The sequence below is a fragment of the Drosophila innubila genome, assembly GCF_004354385.1.
Source record: "Drosophila innubila isolate TH190305 chromosome 3R unlocalized genomic scaffold, UK_Dinn_1.0 2_E_3R, whole genome shotgun sequence".
Lineage (NCBI taxonomy): Eukaryota > Metazoa > Arthropoda > Insecta > Diptera > Drosophilidae > Drosophila > Drosophila innubila.
This window is the reverse complement of record NW_022995380.1, coordinates 13,421,719-13,441,284: the sequence shown is the minus strand read 5'-3', so window position 1 is coordinate 13,441,284 and position 19,566 is coordinate 13,421,719. Positions and strand designations below refer to the sequence as shown.

The 19,566-nt window shown below is 39.5% G+C and overlaps 5 protein-coding genes across 6 annotated transcripts; all 5 read left to right on the top strand.

The window, feature by feature from the left end:
- The first annotated feature begins 1,540 nt into the window (after positions 1-1,540).
- Positions 1,541-3,687, top strand: LOC117791745 (salivary glue protein Sgs-3-like). The gene is made up of 3 exons (XM_034631616.1): positions 1,541-1,641; positions 1,712-2,316; positions 2,854-3,687. Exons 1-3 carry the CDS (start codon positions 1,632-1,634, stop codon positions 3,496-3,498), a joined length of 1,260 nt encoding a protein of 419 aa, XP_034487507.1. The 5' UTR covers positions 1,541-1,631; the 3' UTR covers positions 3,499-3,687.
- A 4,846-nt stretch (positions 3,688-8,533) lies between these two features.
- LOC117791743 (esterase-5B-like) lies at positions 8,534-10,299 on the top strand. The gene is made up of 2 exons (XM_034631613.1): positions 8,534-9,939; positions 10,010-10,299. Exons 1-2 carry the CDS (start codon positions 8,550-8,552, stop codon positions 10,213-10,215), a joined length of 1,596 nt encoding a protein of 531 aa, XP_034487504.1. The 5' UTR covers positions 8,534-8,549; the 3' UTR covers positions 10,216-10,299.
- A 529-nt stretch (positions 10,300-10,828) lies between these two features.
- Positions 10,829-12,596, top strand: LOC117791747 (esterase-5B-like). Its single transcript, XM_034631621.1, has 2 exons — positions 10,829-12,242; positions 12,294-12,596. The coding sequence occupies exons 1-2, from the start codon at positions 10,868-10,870 to the stop codon at positions 12,575-12,577; spliced, it is 1,659 nt and encodes a 552-aa protein (XP_034487512.1). The 5' UTR covers positions 10,829-10,867; the 3' UTR covers positions 12,578-12,596.
- An 810-nt stretch (positions 12,597-13,406) lies between these two features.
- Positions 13,407-15,202, top strand: LOC117791742 (esterase-5B-like). The gene is made up of 2 exons (XM_034631612.1): positions 13,407-14,810; positions 14,882-15,202. The coding sequence occupies exons 1-2, from the start codon at positions 13,433-13,435 to the stop codon at positions 15,118-15,120; spliced, it is 1,617 nt and encodes a 538-aa protein (XP_034487503.1). The 5' UTR covers positions 13,407-13,432; the 3' UTR covers positions 15,121-15,202.
- Positions 15,203-15,549: 347 nt separating this feature from the next.
- LOC117791744 (esterase-5B-like) lies at positions 15,550-17,830 on the top strand. 2 transcript variants are annotated; one of them, XM_034631614.1, is made up of 3 exons: positions 15,550-16,614; positions 17,243-17,495; positions 17,555-17,830. In XM_034631614.1, the coding sequence occupies exons 1-3, from the start codon at positions 15,550-15,552 to the stop codon at positions 17,791-17,793; spliced, it is 1,557 nt and encodes a 518-aa protein (XP_034487505.1). In that variant the 3' UTR covers positions 17,794-17,830. The 2 variants fall into 2 exon arrangements, with proteins under 2 accessions (XP_034487505.1, XP_034487506.1); XM_034631615.1 differs by having other exon boundaries at positions 15,550-16,676; positions 17,236-17,495.
- The last annotated feature ends 1,736 nt before the right edge of the window (positions 17,831-19,566 follow it).

The following is a 19,566-nucleotide window of genomic DNA, read 5'->3' as shown; positions in this document are numbered from 1 at the left end:
AAAAATATGCAATGTTTGACATTTGCGAATGATCACTGTATAACTAAAGAGTTTAGATTGTGCGTAACAAGTTATATGATAAAAGTATCTGTAAAACATTTGAATATTAAAAGTACTCAATATTTCCAGAGATACTCGAATCTGACAAGTGTGAACTAACAGACTCTTCTCTTGAATTGAGCATAAATTGTAAATATTGATAAACTTGTGCGTTTTTTCATAACCCCTAGCATATAAATATATAAAGTAGAACTTTGCATATGTGTAAACAATAAACAAATGGAATTATATATTAATGGATGTATAATTTATACTTCAAGAAAAATGTGTAAATATGTGTATTGAATATCTAGGCAGCTGCGTTCCTTAACAATACAAAATCAAATACACAAAAGTATCCATAAATTAAAACCACAACTTATTCTTAGTTCGTAATAAAGACTTTCTGATATTTTAAGCGCAACTCTTACCAATTGTAGTACGAGATAGGTTAAGTTTTTAATTTGTGTTTCACAAATAAAATACATAAATAAACCATAAACTAAACTAAATCAAATCAAATAATATTTGCAATAAGTCCTAAGATATTATCAAAAGTGATAATAATAAAGAAAATAAATTTTATTCAATAAAATAATTAGCTTAAATTATTTTTTTAGATGGTAAGGAGTCAATATCAGGGGTACTTTCTTAAGTAAGTACATTGGGATAGATATCGAAACTGTGATATTAGCATATTTAACAAAAATTAAAGTATAATTGTGTCTGATATAAATATATAGAAAATGGACAACCCTAAAAATCTACGTAACACAATTTTCAGAAAATTTATTCCAGCACACTTTAGCATTGGACTGTGTGTGGACTCGTCGTGTCAACTAAAATATTCAAACAGTGCTCATGAATTGTGCACAAGTTTGTTAAATATTCATTCATTTGTCGACCACAAGTGTTGAAGGAGTGGTTCTCACAACTGATGCTTAACTTACAACACATTTGTGTGGATATCAAATGCGGTTTTTGGTATAACCATTTTTTATGCTACAAACTATTTGTGCTACTAATATTTCGGATTTTGAGTGTTTTGTTTGCAACAAGTCATACCAAATAGTTTGGCAAAAAATTTGGACATTTATGTCAGAGTTAGAAATGAAAAATTATATAGAATTTTATGAATGGAATCGTTGAATGTATATTATTTCCGTAGCTTACCTAAAACATTACTGCTATATCTGGTTAAACTCATTTCTGACATTGGAATTAGCTGGTCACACTGCTCGTCTAAAAATCCCTTATCCAACTCTACGTTTTATATCTCTTGACATGCAATATGCAATATTACACAATCGTCTGTTTTTATTATTAGAATATTAAGTTTTTAAGTCAGACTCGGCTGGACTGTTGGAACAATTTGCTAATGACTTTCTCGGATCTAACATGTTGCTTCCGACACATGCGTGTATGTAACGTGTTGAACTCAAGTGGCTGAACAGTTCTTGTGTAATTGTGGCTCATGATAAGAACAGAGCAATGGACTATAAAAGCGCTGCAACTTTTGCAGTTAATTGTACAGTAGAGAAGTTAATACATACTCCAAACGGTGAAAACTAAGTAAAGGACTATTTATAACCATGAGAGTTTGTAAGTTTTGTGACCAAGCCAAATGTGTTGGCCAATTCTAATGACACCTGTTGCCTTTTGCCATTTAAAGATAACTTGCTGCTGCTCACATTCGTAATTGCGCTGTCCTCACTGGCTGCAACCAGTCAGGCCCATCAGCCCGATTGCTCGGACCACATCAATGGTCTTTCTTTTGCGGATCCCATCAGCTGCTCCAGCTACTATGTTTGCCTACGCGGACGTGCGCTGAGAAGAGAGTGCGGACATGGCCTGTTCTTTGATCCCAGGACACAGATCTGTAATTTGCCCAGCTTAGTTGAGTGCCACAATGGCGATCGTAGTGGCGCCATTGTATCCATCCATAATCATGAGGGACCCCACGGAAAGGCTCCATGCGTAACCACTCCAAAGCCGCCGTGTAATAAGCCACTGGCAACAACTCCTCCTCCAAAGCCAGTTCCAGAAACAACTCCTTGCCAGACAACAACTGAATCCACACCATGCACAACAACTACAACAACAACTACGACAACTACAACAACAACGACAACTACAACGACAACTACAACGACAACCACAACACCTAAAACAACGACCACAAAAACTACAACAACAAAGACCACAACAACAAAGACCACAACAACAAAGACCACAACAACAAAGACCACGACAACAAAGACCACGACAACAAAAACAACAACGACACCAAAAACAACGACCACAAAGACCACGACAACAAAAACAACAACAACAAAAACTACAACAACTAAAACCACAACAACAAAAACCACAACAACAACACCCTGCACTACAGCGCCTTCCGAAACAACCAAAACAACAACAACAAAAACCACAACAACGAAAACAACAACAACGAAAACCACAACAACACCAAAAACAACGACCACAAAAACAACAACAACAAAGACCACAACAACAAAAACAACGACCACAAAAACAACAACAACAAAGACCACAACAACAAAGACCACGACAACAAAAACAACAACAACAAAAACCACAACAACGAAAACTACAACAACAAAAACCACAACAACGAAAACCACAACAACGACACCCTGCACTACAGCGCCTTCCGAAACAACCAAAACAACAACAACAAAAACCACAACAACGAAAACTACAACAACGAAAACCACAACAACAAAGACCACAACAACGAAAACCACAACAACGAAAACCACAACAACAAAAACCACAACAACGAAAACCACAACAACAAAAGCTTTAAAAACGACACCCTGCTCGACAACAACAACACCCTGCACTACAGAGCCTACCAAAACCACCAAAACCACTACAACAAAGACCACGACAACAAAAACAACAACGACAAAAACAACAACGACAAAAACAACAACGACAAAAACAACAACGACAAAAACAACAACAACAAAAACAACAACGACAAAAACAACGACAACAAAGACGACCACAACGAAAACAACTACATCAAAAACGAATCCTTGCACTACAACAAAGGCACCCTGTACCACAACCAAAGAACCTTGCACTACAACAAAGGCACCCTGTACCACAACCAAGGAACCTTGCACCACAACAAAGGCACCCTGTACCACAACTAAGCCACCCTGTACCACAACCATCTGTGCAACAACCTTAGCACCCGTGGCCATCAAGATGAAGTCAGCAGTGGCATTGGCCTCCCTACGCGATTGCCAGGGTATCGAGGATGGCACATACTTCACAAACGACAGACACTGTCGCCGTTTCTACGTTTGTCGCAACAACCGCGCCAGACACCAGATTTGCCCCAACGGTCAATGGTTCGACCGCGAGCTGAAGATCTGTCGTAGCAACCGTTTGGTGACCAACTGCTTGGCTGGTCGCAACTAAGTGCTTAGGTCAGCGAAGAATTCGAATTCCATGAAGAGACCAAACCCCGCTATTTACCCGGACTAATGCGATTTGATGTAACAGAAAAAATTCCTTTCTACTCTATATACGCCACTTTCTAGAACTATTAAATAATTTATCTATACCAAAACAGCATTTGACTGTAATAAAGCAGCATTTAAAAAATCGAAATAAGCTAAATATCTGATTAATGATCTATCATTTAGAATCTATGCACAGAATACGAACGATTGAAGATGTCAAAGTAAAATCTAAAAAGATAAGAAAATATAGTAGTAATAAAAAGATCTAATCAGTCGCTAAATTTTCAATAAAGATGTGTTCGAAATGTTGCGTTATCAGCTGGTGAATAGGAGTAAAAAGAAAATATCTAAATAAAAAAGTAAGTGTAAGTAAATATCTTTTTACCAGGTAAATCTAAGGTCTAATCTAAGGGTCTAAGCGATAAAAGTGGCTTTAAAGCTCACAACTGTTCAATTTAGGTAGACTTCTGCCCAACAAAGGGATGTTTATGGTTCAGCTCCCAGACTGTATTTAAAAATGAGTTGTGCTTCATTTTCAAGAGCTTTTCACTGGCAATGAGGGTTACTGCAAGTTACCGACATTTTACCAGGCGACACATGGAAATAGCAAGTGCAACAATGCTGTATATGTGCAATGTTAGAGTGATATGCGGGCAAATGTGGTATAAATCATAGAGCACTTTGTAGGCAATGGCTTATGAGTGCGTCCTCCTCTCTTCCCTAACCCCTCTTCCGATTTCCGCCCTGATGACAAGGACAGCGACAACGACAACGACGACAACCTCTCATCACTCTCCGCACATGTATCTCTCGACAGCCAATCATAGTTTTCACACTCTAGTTAACATCATTGTCACCGAGTTTCAGTCAATGTAGACTTTAAAAAAAATTGGTTGACGTTTGCAGTTTGCCTTTTTTTTTGTGTGTAGGTCTCATTTATCTCTTATTCACTCCATCTCTTTCCCTCTCTCTCTCTATCTCTCTATCTTTTTTTTTACCAATTTTGTTGCTAGCTTTTGGATTCCCCCAATTTTTGATATTTTGTTGGCTCTGAATTCTGCGTTTGTCAACGAAAATTTTCCAACGTTGACATTTAAGTTAATTTGCATAGAACCGCAAAAATTTACAAGGTTACCAAAATGAGGAGGACTGAGCCAAGAGTACACCATAAAAAGTAGGAGAGAAGGTAGGAACTGTTTCTTTTTTCTGTGTCCGTCATTCTTTCTAGTCCCACCTGCTATTATTTAACTCTATATTTTCTGCAATTACTAAATATTAGCATAGGCACTCGTATGCAACTATGTGTGGGAACACTTACAGGTACACACACATGAATACATATATGTATCACTGTAAATAAACAAGTACTATATATGGATGGTTTTGATTAAATTCGTAGGTGGGTTATGACTGGTTATGACTGGTTTCTGAAATGGAAACTGGAAACCTCTAATCTATTTCAATTGACATTTATTCTTGATATATCTGACAGATATGAAGACTAAAGAAATCCTAAATTGCTTAATACTTATGATAATTAAATGATCCAGCTGCTAATTGACACATATTGCTCAAGTGCCTCTAAATTTACTGAATGCTGCATTTACCGTTGGAAGGGGTTGCAATTTTTATCGTCACTTGTTCTATGGCTCGTAATTCGCCAAGTAGCTTCAACCCTGGGGGGGGGGCAAAGCTTTAGCTTCTTAGGGCTTCTGAACAGTGAGCATAGCATATTAATGAAGACTCAAGCAGATCTGCGCTGGTTAAGAGCTGTAATTCCATACAGAAATGCACAATGCCATCAAATATGCGCACATAAACCAAAAGGAGCCCGCACCCTGCACCTCAGTACCCCTGTATCCACATCCACACTCTCAAGGGATCACACTTGTCTATTCGCGTTTAGCACAGCAACCTGCAACCTGACGAGCTGCTACCACCTGCTTGCAGCACCCAATTTCCGGTGCTTACGTAAATACATTATGCAGCTTACAACTACTTAGCGGGCTGCAAATGTACTCCACAATGGCACAAATCGAAACATAAATATTGAAAAATATTTCAAATTATATATAATTGCAAGCAATGTCTTAGATGAACATAAGATGATAAATTGACATGGTCCGAAATATACTCTCAATATAATTAATAGGCTATTTCCACGACCACTCACATTTGCCACATTTGCTCACATTGGCGTCGAACGGCGTCGAATGAGCCAAATGTGCGGTCGTGGAAATAGGCTATAAAACTGATGCAAAACTGTCATAAGAAATAGTCAAAAAAATAGCACTTTGCTCCACAGTGCATTGACAGTGGTTACAAAAGACTTGCCTGGATGCGGATTCCGTCTCTGCTACGTGGCATAAAGTGGCAAATTCAAAAGCGCAAGTTTCGTCGATACAAGCGGCAAGTGCTCGAGCGCCTGTAAGCATGCAATAAAAGTGCATGGCAAAATTGTGAGAAAGGTGAAGATTACGCACTGAATACGAATGTCAGTTTTGGCCCAGACGTTTCATCCCCAGGACCGCTCCTCATCTGGCTTTTTTGTGTTGCAAACTTGGTGAGAGAATTCGCACATTTGTGTCAGCTCAAGCTCGCCCACTGAGACACTCGGAGACAGAAACACACAGACACTGCACACTGCACTCCATTCATATGACAAACATGTGTGATACGCCGCTTGCACCTGCAGTCTATCTGCTGTTGCCAGCCGCACTCCCGCACTCCCGCACTCCCTGACTTCCCCTCTGTCCCTGCCCACTCCTTGATGCTGCTCATAAAAGTTAAGGACCTGCATAACTTCTGGCATTTATGAGCGCTTTTCACTTGCTCTCAGCAGCAGCTTCGCCCCTCTCCCTCGCGCTTACTCCATGCTTCATTACGCAAATGCCGTGTTTTCAAATTATTTTACATGCACATGCACACCCCCCCCACCCCCTCCCCACACCATTACCGACCCATGCAGCCACTTTGCAGTTTGCTCCCCTTGTCACCCATCGAAGTCGTGCTTGTTAGTAACATTTCTGTATGTTTGTTGCATATTTTATGGCGCTGTGACAAACTCTACTTCGACGGTTTAGTACAGCGGAGAAGGGGAATGTGTAATAATGGTATAGTGGGAAAGGAGACTACTGATTAGCGTCACATTTGTGTCAGAGTTGCATTTTATAAGCTGTCCTCAGCGTCATATAAACTACTTTAGCTGCCTGCCAAATTGTTGAGCTGTCAGTTTTTCGCATTCTGTTGGCAATACTTAAGAATGTGCAGATGTATCTACATCTAAATAGAAAAAATCCATAACCACAGATCGAAGAAGATTGAAGATAGGATTGTGTGTCATAACATTATGCCATGCAAAGCTTTTCTCTGAGCTCTTGAAATTATTTGAATAAATAAATACAAATTTGCATTCAGCTATAAAACTTAATGAAGACGCATTTAAATTAGTTTATGGCTTCAATTAGCCATGCAAACATCTGGTGTAAAAATATTAAATAGAGTTAATTATATAATGTGACTTTTGTAAAGATTTGCTTTAAATCGAAACTCGTTTTTTACATTAATAATTCATTTGAGTTGAGTACTCGAATACATGTGAGCAACAAATCATGTCTCAAAAATAAAACTCTAATTTGATGGCAAAAAATTTATATAGAAATCGTTGTACTGATTTGAAATGTATCTTAATCAAACATAAATTTCATAGGACTATAAACAGATTTTTAAAAGATTTGACTGAAAGAATATGTTAACATTTTGAGTTGTGTCACTCTTGTGTAAATGATGATTTACGTACTTCAATAGGTAAATTACTTTGATATCCACTTAATGATGCTTTAGTTAAATACATAATTAATACACGGTGTTCACCGTCAACATCACAAAGTTAATGAATCCAAAAACCACGGCATTGGCCAAAAATGTGCAAGTTGGCTTTACATAATTATTTCATTTAGTGCGTGCTCAACGCCCTCGACTTCTGTCGCAAAACACCCGACACCCAACACCTGACACTCGGCATCCTGCAACCGGCTTCTGTTACTGTGAGAAGAGGGGCAGGAGGAGCAGTGGTGGCACCCAGTTGGACTTTCTCACTTTTGCACTTACTAATTCTTGCATTTAGCGAGCCAGACGCAGAAGTAATACGGCTTGAGGCTTGAGCCTTGACCTCAGGCAATGTTCGGCAGTAATAACTCAAATACGCTTACAGACTAACGACTGCTGTGTATGTGTGCGTAAGAGAGAGAGGGGAATTGCGATTGGACGTGGAAAAGAGAGAGAGAGGGATTTGGGGCAGAGCTCATTAACAAACATTAGTTACAAATGTTGTGAATTACTTAAGGAATTAATATTCTATGCTCCACACACCGAACGACATTTGCAGTAGCAGAGCCCTAATCTCCCAAGGCTTTGTACACATACTCCACAGACACACACAGACACGCCCTGAACTGACCCACAAAAGGCAGCAAATGAGCAGCAGTCACAAGTCCCAGCATATTTCTTAAATCATGCTTGCTTAGCCTTAGAGCACACTCCGGCGTATACTTAATGTGAACTAATTCATTTATATATACTCGCATAGTCCATCCACTAGCATGTGCTCTTCAGTTATCCTCATCAACCTAATAGTCTTCTTCATTGTTCTCCTCCTCTGAGGTTAGTTGTTCCTCACAAATCGAACTAATGAATATTTTGTCATCAAATAGCTATTGCTTAAATAAAATTTACACTCAGAATCTTCCACTTTAAATTAAGAGGGGCTTTACAAGCTTTTCTTTTGATCTCTTGTACTATATCTCATCAAAAACTGACCCCAAAAACAAGAAAATATTTGCATTTGAGCTAAAGCTTCGACTATTTTGCATTTTAAGCCCCAGAATGATGAAACGAATGCGATTCTTTTCAGACTCACAGACTCAAAGTATGCAATTTTGTTAATAAAATGACTGAAGATGTCGGCCCTAAGATTAGTATAGATTGACAACCAGTTGGGTGCAAGTCATGTTTTCTTTCAAAATTCTAATAATTTTGGTGTGTTTATGGTCGGCAGATGCGTTACTTGAAAATCCGAGTCAACCTTTAGTAAGGCTGCCAAATGGTTATGTTCGAGGACTCTATAAAGGGCACTATATGTCCTTTGAATCTATACCCTATGCGGGGACGAACTGGAATAAATTTCAGATACCCATTCCATACAGTCTTCAATGGAGCGAACCCTTCAATGCAACTCAGCCACCAAAGGCGTGCTTACAGTGGAACCCGTTCATCGAAGGAGAGGATAAAGTGACGGGGACCGAGGACTGCCTGACCCTTAGCATATACAGACCTTTGCGTAACTATCACCGCAAACTTCCTGTTGTGGTAGACATTCATGGCGGATTCTTCATGTTCGGAGGTGCAGACAATCATTTAGTTGAAAGACTTATGAACAGAGGGAATGTTGTTTTTGTGAAGATTATCTATCGAGTTGGACCATTGGGTTTTCTGTCCACCGGCGATTCAGTTATTCCAGGAAACCTTGGACTCAAAGATCAACGCCTTGCATTGGAATGGATCAAGGCAAACATAGCGAAATTTGGAGGAAATCCGCGCAAAATTCTTGTTCTAGGTCACGACGCTGGAGGTGCTTCGGTTCATTTACATCTTTTGAAATCGGACTTTAACAAGATTGCAAGGACTGCTATTTCTGTAAGTGGAAACGCTCTCAATCTTTGGGTTATGCAAAGAGGTGCACGCCAGCGCGCTTTTGAATTGGGCCGCATTATGGGTTGTGGTCTACTTGATGACTCTGCGACTCTTGTTTCGTGTTTGTCCACAAAGAGTGGAGCGGAAATAGTTAGAGCTGCCCAACAATTGCAAATTCTAGATAACATATCCATTTCTGTGTTTGGGCCTGTGGTGGAGTCCACCGATTCTCCAAGTCCTTTCCTCACCCAGGATCCAATCGACCTCATCAAAAATGGACATGCTTCACCAGTTCCTTGGATTGTCTCCTATGCTGCCCAGGATGGTGGCTTTAACGCCGCTCCGTTCCTGCGAAGACAAAACGATGGACGTGAGCTACTTGATCAACTTAATCATCGTTGGTATGATCTAGCGCCCATTTTATTTTATTACCGTGACTCGATAAATGACCTCGAGCAATTGGATGATTACTCACGAGACCTTAGACAATTCTATATGCAGGATGAGAGCTTTAGTACCGAAAGCTACTTCCAGATGCAGCGCATGTTTACTGATATATTGTACAAAAATGGATCTGAGTTGTCTATAAAATTACATCGGCAGTATGGAAATGCACCCGTGTTTGCCTATGTGTATGATAATGCAGCTAGGTTTGGCACTAGTAATCTTGGAAAATGGTTGTCTCAGCGGGACGATATACAATTGGGTAAGAATCAGGATAAATATTTATCGTATTTATATTATGTGCAACTAATCATTAATTAATCCATTTATAGGTGCAGTACACGATGATGACTTATCGCAAATATTCACAGATGCCCAAGGTGTTATTTCAGAAAACTTCTTAAATATGCTGGAAGATTTTGCAAAAGAGAAACGAGCTCACTTTGGCAAGTGCGAGCTTCGAAACAATACTAAGGAGTCAAAATTGAAGTTTCTTCACATTCATGACAATATTTGCGACAATTTGGAATTGGATTAATATCTATAAGGGTTAATCGAGAAAAGAATACATTATTGTACTCAACTTTAATAATAAAAAGCTGTATCTAATAATATATGAAAATAAAGTTGTTTTTAATTGCATCGGAAGTTGATTTTTGATATTAATTAACTAAGTTGTTATAAAAAAAGGGTCGGATACATACGACAGCATTTTAAGTCGAACATTTTGTATATTCTTGACATATGATTGCCTAAGATTCCAATTAGTAGACTTTGTGTAGCTTAACAACTTAGATATCGCAAAATAGGTCGCCTTGCGACTTAAACCAGCTCAATACCAAAGAGTTTTATTATTTCTTGCATTAATTACTTTTTTCTGAAGTCTATAGATCCATTAAAGATCCCGTCGTATATGGTCTGATCAAAGGTATACTAAATTTCCAGTATTAGCAGAATGAGTTTATTTTCTGATTCTTAATAGCTGTCAGATGTCTTGCCCCTAATTAGACCAATGTCATATTAAAAATTTATGTGCAACGCCTTTTAGATCTATTTGATCGATGGAACTAATCCCATTCTTTTTAGACTCTCTTAAACAACTTTTGAAAGCTCACAACTATGTCAATAAAAAGACTGATGATTGTCGCCGCTTAGAATAGTATATTTTGAGAATCGGTTGAGTTGAAGTCATGAATTCCATATTGGTTTTTTCCCTATTGGTTAGCCTATTGGTAACAGGTACCTTCGCACAATTGGTGGTAGAGACAGCAAATGGCAGACTACGGGGACGCGATCAGGGAGCGTATTATTCCTACGAGTCCATTCCGTACGCGGAGCCACCACTGGGAGAGCTGCGGCTTGAACCACCGCAACCATTCAACCGTAAATGGGATGGAATCCTCGATGCCACAAAGCCGTCAGAGAATTGCGCGCAGTGGAGTCAGTTCATTGCGCAACCTGATAAACTGACGGGCAACGAGGACTGTTTGACTGTCAATGTCTATAAGCCGAAGAATGAGTCACGCCATACTTTTCCGGTCATTGCAAACATATTTGGCGGTGCCTTCTCGTTCGGTGGTACAATGGAAGATGAGCCTCAGCCCCTAATGAGCAGCGGAAATGTCATTTTGGTGAAGATCAACCACAGAGTAGGACCTCTGGGATTTTTAAGCACTGGAGATGCCGAGTTGCCAGGGAATATGGGTCTGAAGGATCAGAGAATGGCATTGCGCTGGATTAAAAAGAATATAGGCTACTTTGGAGGAGAGTCTGATAATATACTTTTTCTTGGATTCTCCTCAGGAGCTGCATCAGTCCATTTGCAACTCATGAATAAGGATCTTGAGAAGTTGGTAAAGGTAGCCGTTTCCCTTAGTGCAAATGCCCTGGATCCCTGGGTGGTGCAGGGCAATGGACGTCGACATGCTTTTGAATTGGGTCGCATTGTCGGCTGTGGTCTATTAAACAACTCCAGCGAGCTCAAGAAGTGCCTGAAATCAAAGGATGCTATGGCTATAGCCGCTGCTGCTAGCAAGTTTTTGGTATTCGACTATATGCCATTTGTGGCATTTGGTCCTGTAGTCGAGCCGAAGGACTCGGCTGATCCATTCATGACCCAGCATCCGACAGACATTATTAAGAGCGGAAAGTTTGCTCAAATTCCCTGGCTGGTCACCTACACTCCAGAGGATGGCATTTACAACGCGGCTCTTGTGCTAAAGAGACAATCCAATGGCAAGGAAGCAATCAATGAGCTAAATAATCGATGGTTTGAGCTAGCACCACATTTCTTTTCCTACCGCTACCAAACAAAGACTGTAGAAGAGCTGGACAACCACTCGAGAGAACTTCGACATCACTATCTTGGTAATAAAAGCTTTAGCATGGACACCTACTTTGAATTTCAGCGCATGGTCACGGATGTGATGTTGAAGAATGCAACGGAAAAGTCATTAGATCTTCATCGCAGGTACGGAAAGAGTCCTTTGTATTCGTATGTCTACGATAATCCAGCTGATAGGTCGTTTACACAAACTTTGTCTGGCCGCCAGGATATTTTTCTGGGTATGCAACGCATATGCTCTATATGAATAATATTAATCTATTCAATTACAGGCACGGGACATGGCGACGACTACTTCATGATAATGAGCAGTCCAATTCGAGGCCATCTGCGCGCTGACGAGAAGGTCATTTCATGGAAATTAATTAAGATGTTGGAGCAATTTGCTGAAACCGGAACCTTAGCTTATGACAATTGCAAGTTTCGTGATAATGTTGGGCAAAATCAATATCAATTGGTTATCATTCAGCGAATCGGATGCCATTTGAGGCAAGTGGACGAGTTGCCGGCGACGGTGTCTAACAACCTTCCAATAGGACCAGTTGTACTGTACTAAGCCAAAGTTAAAATTGTCTGCGTTATTTATAAATAATTGTTTTATAACAAAATATATTTTCGAAGCTGAAATCTGGTGTCTATATATGCCTCTGCAAAGTAACCAGACATTGGACTATATGACCAACTTTGAAATAATATAAATTTGGCTTTACATCTTTTCAAGTAAATTTAAATTTGTCAAATTTTGATAAAAATAAATAACTATAAAATTAACAATTTACATAAGGAATGATAACATTTTAAAGACCATAATTACCATATTAATAATAATTATTTTTAATCACCTACTGTGATTCACATAACCATAATTTATTTGATGGGAGGCTGCCTGTTAGATCTTATCGGTCAGGTGTAACAGACCGACTCTTTAGTCACGTTATCAGTAACTGATAAGGCAAATCTTGAATGCTCGTATGAAGGTTTGAATCTATTATCGGTATTTACGTAAGCCAGCAGAACAAGAGAAAGCAATCTTGGAGTAATTATTAAGGTGAAATCATGACAGAGAGATTTAAGTTTGTTGACATCTTGATCTTTGACTTTGTTTTTTTTTTTTTTGCTTTTACAGTTAAATTTGAACAAAAACATTTTGGCCTATGCCAGATATGACACCTATGGAACAATGTCTAGGTAGCGACAACTCATAGAGTGCTCTCAATTATCGCCCTCATTCTTACTCACTCTAACTCGCATGACTACATTTTTATAATCACTTCAAGATGCCAATTAATTTGGATTCTCTCTTTTTCTCTCTCTGTCTGTCTATCTCAAAATTGAATATATTGAGTGCTATAAAAACGATCACTGCCTTCGCATAGAACAGTACACATTGAGAATCGATCGCGTACAAATCATGAATTTCGTTATATTTACGACCGGTTTATTTTGCCTCTGGACAGCAAGTGTGTATGCTGATCCACTGATTGTTGATCTGCCAAATGGAAAACTACGTGGACGCGATAACGGAGGGTATTACAGCTACGAATCGATACCCTATGCAGAACCGCCGCTGGGTGACCTGCGATTTGAGGCACCTAAGCCCTACAACCGCATATGGAAAGATACCTTCAATGCTTCCAATCCTCCAGTGTTGTGCATACAGTGGGACCAGTTCATTGATCCGCCGGATAGGCTCGCAGGCAGCGAGGACTGTCTTACCGTGAGTGTGTATAAGCCGAAGAATTCCAGTCGTCAGAGTTTTCCCGTGATTGCACATATACATGGCGGTGCATTCATGTTCGGTGGAGCGGTTCAACATGGACACCAGACACTCATGGCCACTGGCAAAGTCATTGTTGTGAAGATCAGCTATCGACTGGGACCTATTGGATTTTTGAGCACCGTCGATTCAGAGATAACTGGAAACTTTGGGCTTAAGGATCAGCGACTCGCTTTACAATGGATCAAGCAGAACATAGCTCGTTTTGGTGGAGAGCCGGAGAATATACTTGTAATTGGTCATTCAGCTGGAGGTGCCTCAGTTCATTTACAGCTTCTTCAAGAGAACTTTAAGCAGCTGGCAAAGGTGGCTGTTTCCCTCAGTGGAAACGCTCTGGACCCATGGGTTGTGCAGAAAGGATCATCTCGTCGCGCCTTTGAGCTGGGACGCATTTTGGGTTGTGGATTGCTAAGTAGTTCCAAGGAACTCAAGAAGTGTTTGAAGACAAAAGATGCTTCGAGTATAGTCAGAGCTGTTCCCTACTTTCTGGTCTTTGACTATGTTCCGTTTGCTCCATTTGGTCCAGTGGTCGAGGCTGTCAATGCGCCCGACTCGTTTCTTACTGAGCATCCCATTAACATCATCAAAAGCGGAAACTTCTCCCAAGTTCCTTGGTTGACATCCTACACAAAGGAAGATGGCGGCTATAATGCCGCTCTTCTGCTATCGAAACAGTCTAATGGCAAAGAGGCGATTGAGGAGTTAAACTATCGTTGGAATGATCTGGCACCTTACTTTTTGTTTTATCGCGATTCTTTTAAGACTATTGCGGAAATGGACGATTATACCCGAGACCTCAGACAAAAATATCTGGGTAATCGGAATTTCAGTATGGAGAGCTACTTGGATGTGCAGCGCATGTTTACGGATGTGCTCTTCAAGAATAAAACTCAACTAGCGATAGATCTGCATCGTCAACATGGAAAGAGCCCTGTGTACGGGTTTGTCTATGAGATAGCCGCAGAAATGGCAATTGGACAATGGATAGCTAATCGCAATGATATTTTCCTAGGTGAGTCTCGAAAATTATTTTTGAACGAATGCATTTATAGACTGATTTTATATCCGATTTTCTACTTGCAGGTTCTGTTCACGGGGATGATTACTTCTTAATATTTGAAGCTGCAATTCGTCTACCGATTCGTTCCGATGAGGTACGTGTGTCAAGGAACTTTATAAAAATGTTACTGGACTTTGTACAAACTGGTACACTGACCTATGACAATTGCGTGTTTCGAGACAATGTGGATCAAAAACTGTTCCAATTGGTGTCGATTAAAAGCGATAAATGTGTCAATTTGCAATTGAACGAGTTCCCTTAGGTAATTTGCTCCAAGCTAAATAACTGGTTATAAGCGTTTTAATTGTAGTTGCGAGTGTCAAATAAAATAATTGCCTCAGTTATTTCATTTTTGCTTTAATTTAACAGCATGTCAGTGAACTAAACCAGGTAAGAGTTAGAGAAAGCAAACGAGTACAAGAGAGTTGTGAGGAATTAAGCAAAAGTGATCAAAAATCATAACATTTGAGTATTGGGTGAAAATGGAGTCTGCCTAATAAATATATATAGGTCGCATGTATATGTTTATTACTTTAAGCACGTTCAACTTTATTAAAAAGGTTAAAATTTTAAATGAGAAATAACCGGATCTTACACAGCAGCTCATAAAGTAAATACTGGATGCAAAAAGTTATAATAAAGCGACTGATGGTATTTTCTCCGAGTATAGTCTACATTTAGAATCGGCCGGATGCGTATCATGAAGTGTAACTTATTTCCGACGGCTTTGATTTGCTTGTGGGCAGCAACTGTTTCTGCGGATTCACTAATTGTTGAACTGCCAAATGGAAAACTACGTGGACGCGATAACGGAAAGTATTACAGCTACGAGTCGATACCCTATGCAGAACCGCCGCTGGGTGACTTGAGATTTGAGGCACCTAAGCCCTACAACCGCATATGGAAAGATACCTTCAATGCCACCAATCCTCCAGTGCTGTGCACACAGTGGAGTCAGTTCATCGATCAGCCAGAAAAACTGGCGGGCACCGAGGACTGTCTTATCGTGAATGTGTATAAGCCAAAGAATTCCAGTCGTCAGAGTTTTCCTGTTCTTGTACATATACATGGCGGTGCATTTATGTTTGGTGGAGCACCTGGATACGGGCATGATCTATTAATGGCCAGCGGGAATTCAATTGTTGTGAAGATCAATTATCGAGTAGGACCAATGGGTTTCTTGAGCACTAATGATGTGGACTTACCCGGAAACATAGGACTGAAAGATCAGCGACTCGCGTTGCAATGGATCAAGCAGAACATAGCTCGTTTTGGAGGAGAGCCGGAGAATATACTTGTCATGGGTCATTCAGCTGGAGGTGCCTCAGTTCATTTACACCTGCTCAAGCCGGACTTTAATACGTTGGCAAGGGCAGCCGTTTCTATCAGTGGCAATGCCCTCAATCCTTGGGTTGTGCAGAAGGGTGCACGTCGCCGTGCATTCGAATTGGGCCGCATTGTGGGTTGTGGTCTACTAAATAGCTCAAAGGAACTCAAGAGCTGCCTTAAAGCAAAGGAGGCTTCGGAAATAGTCAGAGCTGTGCAGAATTTCTTTGTCCTAGACTATGCGCCATTTACTCCTTTTGGGCCAGTAGTTGAGCCTGCTGAAACGGTAGATGCTTTCCTCACTCAACATCCCATTGACATTATCAGGAGTGGTAAATTCTCTCAAGTTCCGTGGTTAACATCCTACACACAGGAAGATGGCGGCTATAATGCCGCTATTCTGTTGGCGAAGGAGTCAACAGGAATAGAGGTAATTGAAAAGTTAAACAGTTGCTGGAAGGATGTGGCACCCCATTTGCTATTCTATCGTGACTTATTTAATACACTGATAAAAAAAATGTTCTAAAATCAAGATTTTGGTCTCAGAACTAAGATTTTTGGTCTAAAAAATGCGTCGAGAACATAAAATTCTTGAATTAAGAGAACACATCTTGATTTTAAGAAAATTTTAAATAAGACCAAGTTCTTATTTTAAGAATAAATGTTCTTAAAATCAAAATCAAAAAATAAAATAAATGAAAATTATTTTTTATATTTATTTTTTTTATTTTTAATTTATTTATATTTTATTCTGTTTTAGTAATTTTATAAATGTTATTTTAATTTGTTACGAGGGGGATTCGAACCGCCGCCTACTGCTTCACAACTGAAGCGGCCTCTCTAACCAGAGCGCCACGGTGCCATCATTTGTTTGATACGAAATAGTACCTATTTATACTTTCCTAACAACTTAAGATTTTTATTCTTATATTAAGATTTTAAGATTTTTTAGATTAATAATCTTAGTTTTAGTAATTTGGTCTTAAAATAATCTTATTTTAAGAACAAAATATTTAAGATGAATGTTCTTGATTTTAGATCTTGGTCTTTTTTTTCAGTGTACACTTGAGGAAATGGACGATCACTCCCAGTATCTGAGGCAGAAATATCTGGGTAATCGGAGTTTCAGTGTGGAGAGCTACTTGGATGTGCAGCGTCTGTTTACGGATGTGCTCTTCAAGAATGATACTCAGCTCGCAATAGATCTGCATCGTCAACATGGCAAGAGCCCTGTTTACGGTTTTGTCTATGATAATCCAGCAGAAAAAGGAGTTGGACAATGGCTATCAAAACGAAATGATGTATTTTTTGGTAAGTAACGACTCTTTGTGCTGAATGAATATTATAATAACACAATAATATTGCTACAGGCTCAGTTCACGGAGACGATTACTTTCTGATATTTGAAAATTCAGTTCGTCAGATTAATCGCCCTGACGAGAAAGTTATATCAAAAAATCTCATAAAGATGCTTGAAGACTTTGCCCAAGGCGATACCGTTAGATATGACAACTGTGTGCTCCGAGACAATTTAGACCAAAAGGAATTTCAATTACTATCCATTAATATCCATGGTTGTGTTAATATGCAAGTGAATGAGTTTCCTTAGGCAAAGCTGCTCTTATAATGGTAACTAAAATATTCTTTAAAGTGTTTCATTTGTTTTCGTTCCCTTAATATCTCGAGAAATGCAAACTTTCAACATTGTCAAAAATAACATGTCAAATGTCAAATAATAAAGAGTCGCTAAATTCCTGAAACATCGTTTTATTCTCGATAATGTATCTTTTAAATATATAATACAAATATTACTTATAAATAACTCAAAACCTGTCTCTCAAACCATTTGTACATATAAACTCGATTAAAATTTTATTAGGATAAGGTATTTATTAAGCGAGGTCGGTCATTTCATAAACAATCATTTTGAGTCTTATCAAAGTCAAAGTTCATGTTGGACTTTCAAGATTTTAAAATTTTAAAACTTTCGTTTTGCAACATTTGTAGCTATCATATTTAATGCTTCTTCTATTCAAAATAATCCTCTGGGCGTTATTGTTGTCCGCTTCCTTTCAAAGTTTACTTCCCAAACGGGGCGTTCACCTTCTACCTTCCACACATGCAATTCGTTTTAAGCCGCTTTCGAATTTCTCGTTTGTGGTTTCAGCTTTCTTGTTTAGCAGCTCCCCTGCCGTTGATTTGTTCTACTCTGCGAAAATAGAAGGGGAATACAGATTTTGAGCACACAAAGCACACACCACAAATTAAAAGAAGAAATGATAGTTTTGTAGAAGGTGCACGACTAGGAGATACTCTAAATTAACGTACAGGTGTTTAAAAATGTTCTTCTTTCTAAATATGCTTACACATCATCTAACGAATTCGTCTACCCAAAGGATATAATAAAAAGTCTTATATGTGAATGTGGAAAACAAGAACTAAACAAAAAGTTTTTGGAGCCATTTGGAGTAGAAAACAAATGGCAATTTTTTGAACACAGCACGAGCAGGACTTTGAACCAGGAACCTGGAACCAGGAACCAGATACTACCAGACAGCATGAAACATGGAAAATGGAATTCGAAACGCGTGCTTTGCATATTCTATGATAGTTAATTATGTTGTTTCCCTCACGCTTGTTGTTCCCTTTGCATTGTCTACGGTTGTGCTGTACGAGTATTTTACAATTTTTAGATTTATTTGGGGAAATTAGCCAAAAACGCAGCAAGGTTTTTTCTGGGGGATGGAACTGGAGCTTTTACAATGCATCGACAGACGGGAATGGCAATGGGGGAATGGCAACCAGCTGGGGGAAATATGAAAAATAACTTACGCCTTTTATGTGCGAAATATTGAAATATTAGGCAGGCAGACAAAGCAGTTAGAGAGCCGAGAGCCGAGAGGAAGACCGAACCGGACCCAAAGGATTCATCAGCGGCAACAGCTGTTGACGAAGCACTCGGCACTCGACGCTCGGCGATACCAAAAATTTTAGCATTTGCGATGATGTATCGTCGGCATCATTATAACAGCTGCCGTTACGGAACCTACAGTCAGTACCCAGCTCCTTTATATACACATCACACTCTCATGTCCCCCGTCTCCATATCAATCCCCCTTTCTGTACACACTCCGAAACCTATCCCTGTCGCCAGTAAATGCCGGAATGAATTTGGATGCGTTTTGCCTGGTTGATGGGCAACGGCTTGTGCGTGCCTTGGGTACTTGTTGTTATATTTATCACAGAATTGTACTTTATCTTGCCGGTACTCTGGCCCGTCGAGCCCGTCGAGCATTGGTCGCAGCCGACCCAGCGATGGCATCAGTCAACAGCTGCGCTCCTCGGCGTCAGCCTCAAATCGCCAGGCGAACAATTTTACATT

What these genes read in the sequence shown, in the direction of transcription:
- LOC117791745 (XM_034631616.1), top strand. An exon ending in AGACCACGACAACAAAAACA is followed by an intron (nt 2,317 to 2,853) that starts ACAACGACACCA and finishes ACAACGAAAACC; the next exon opens with ACAACAACAAAAGCTTTAAA.
- LOC117791743 (XM_034631613.1), top strand. Translation starts at nt 8,550, where the DNA reads ATGTTTTCTTTCAAAATTCTAATAATTTTGGTGTGTTTATGGTCGGCA. An exon ending in GCGGGACGATATACAATTGG is followed by an intron (nt 9,940 to 10,009) that starts GTAAGAATCAGG and finishes ATCCATTTATAG; the next exon opens with GTGCAGTACACGATGATGAC.
- LOC117791747 (XM_034631621.1), top strand. Translation starts at nt 10,868, where the DNA reads ATGAATTCCATATTGGTTTTTTCCCTATTGGTTAGCCTATTGGTAACA. An exon ending in CCGCCAGGATATTTTTCTGG is followed by an intron (nt 12,243 to 12,293) that starts GTATGCAACGCA and finishes ATTCAATTACAG; the next exon opens with GCACGGGACATGGCGACGAC.
- LOC117791742 (XM_034631612.1), top strand. Translation starts at nt 13,433, where the DNA reads ATGAATTTCGTTATATTTACGACCGGTTTATTTTGCCTCTGGACAGCA. An exon ending in TCGCAATGATATTTTCCTAG is followed by an intron (nt 14,811 to 14,881) that starts GTGAGTCTCGAA and finishes TTCTACTTGCAG; the next exon opens with GTTCTGTTCACGGGGATGAT.
- LOC117791744 (XM_034631615.1), top strand. Translation starts at nt 15,550, where the DNA reads ATGCGTATCATGAAGTGTAACTTATTTCCGACGGCTTTGATTTGCTTG. An exon ending in CATTTGCTATTCTATCGTGA is followed by an intron (nt 16,677 to 17,235) that starts CTTATTTAATAC and finishes TCTTGGTCTTTT; the next exon opens with TTTTCAGTGTACACTTGAGG. An exon ending in ACGAAATGATGTATTTTTTG is followed by an intron (nt 17,496 to 17,554) that starts GTAAGTAACGAC and finishes ATATTGCTACAG; the next exon opens with GCTCAGTTCACGGAGACGAT.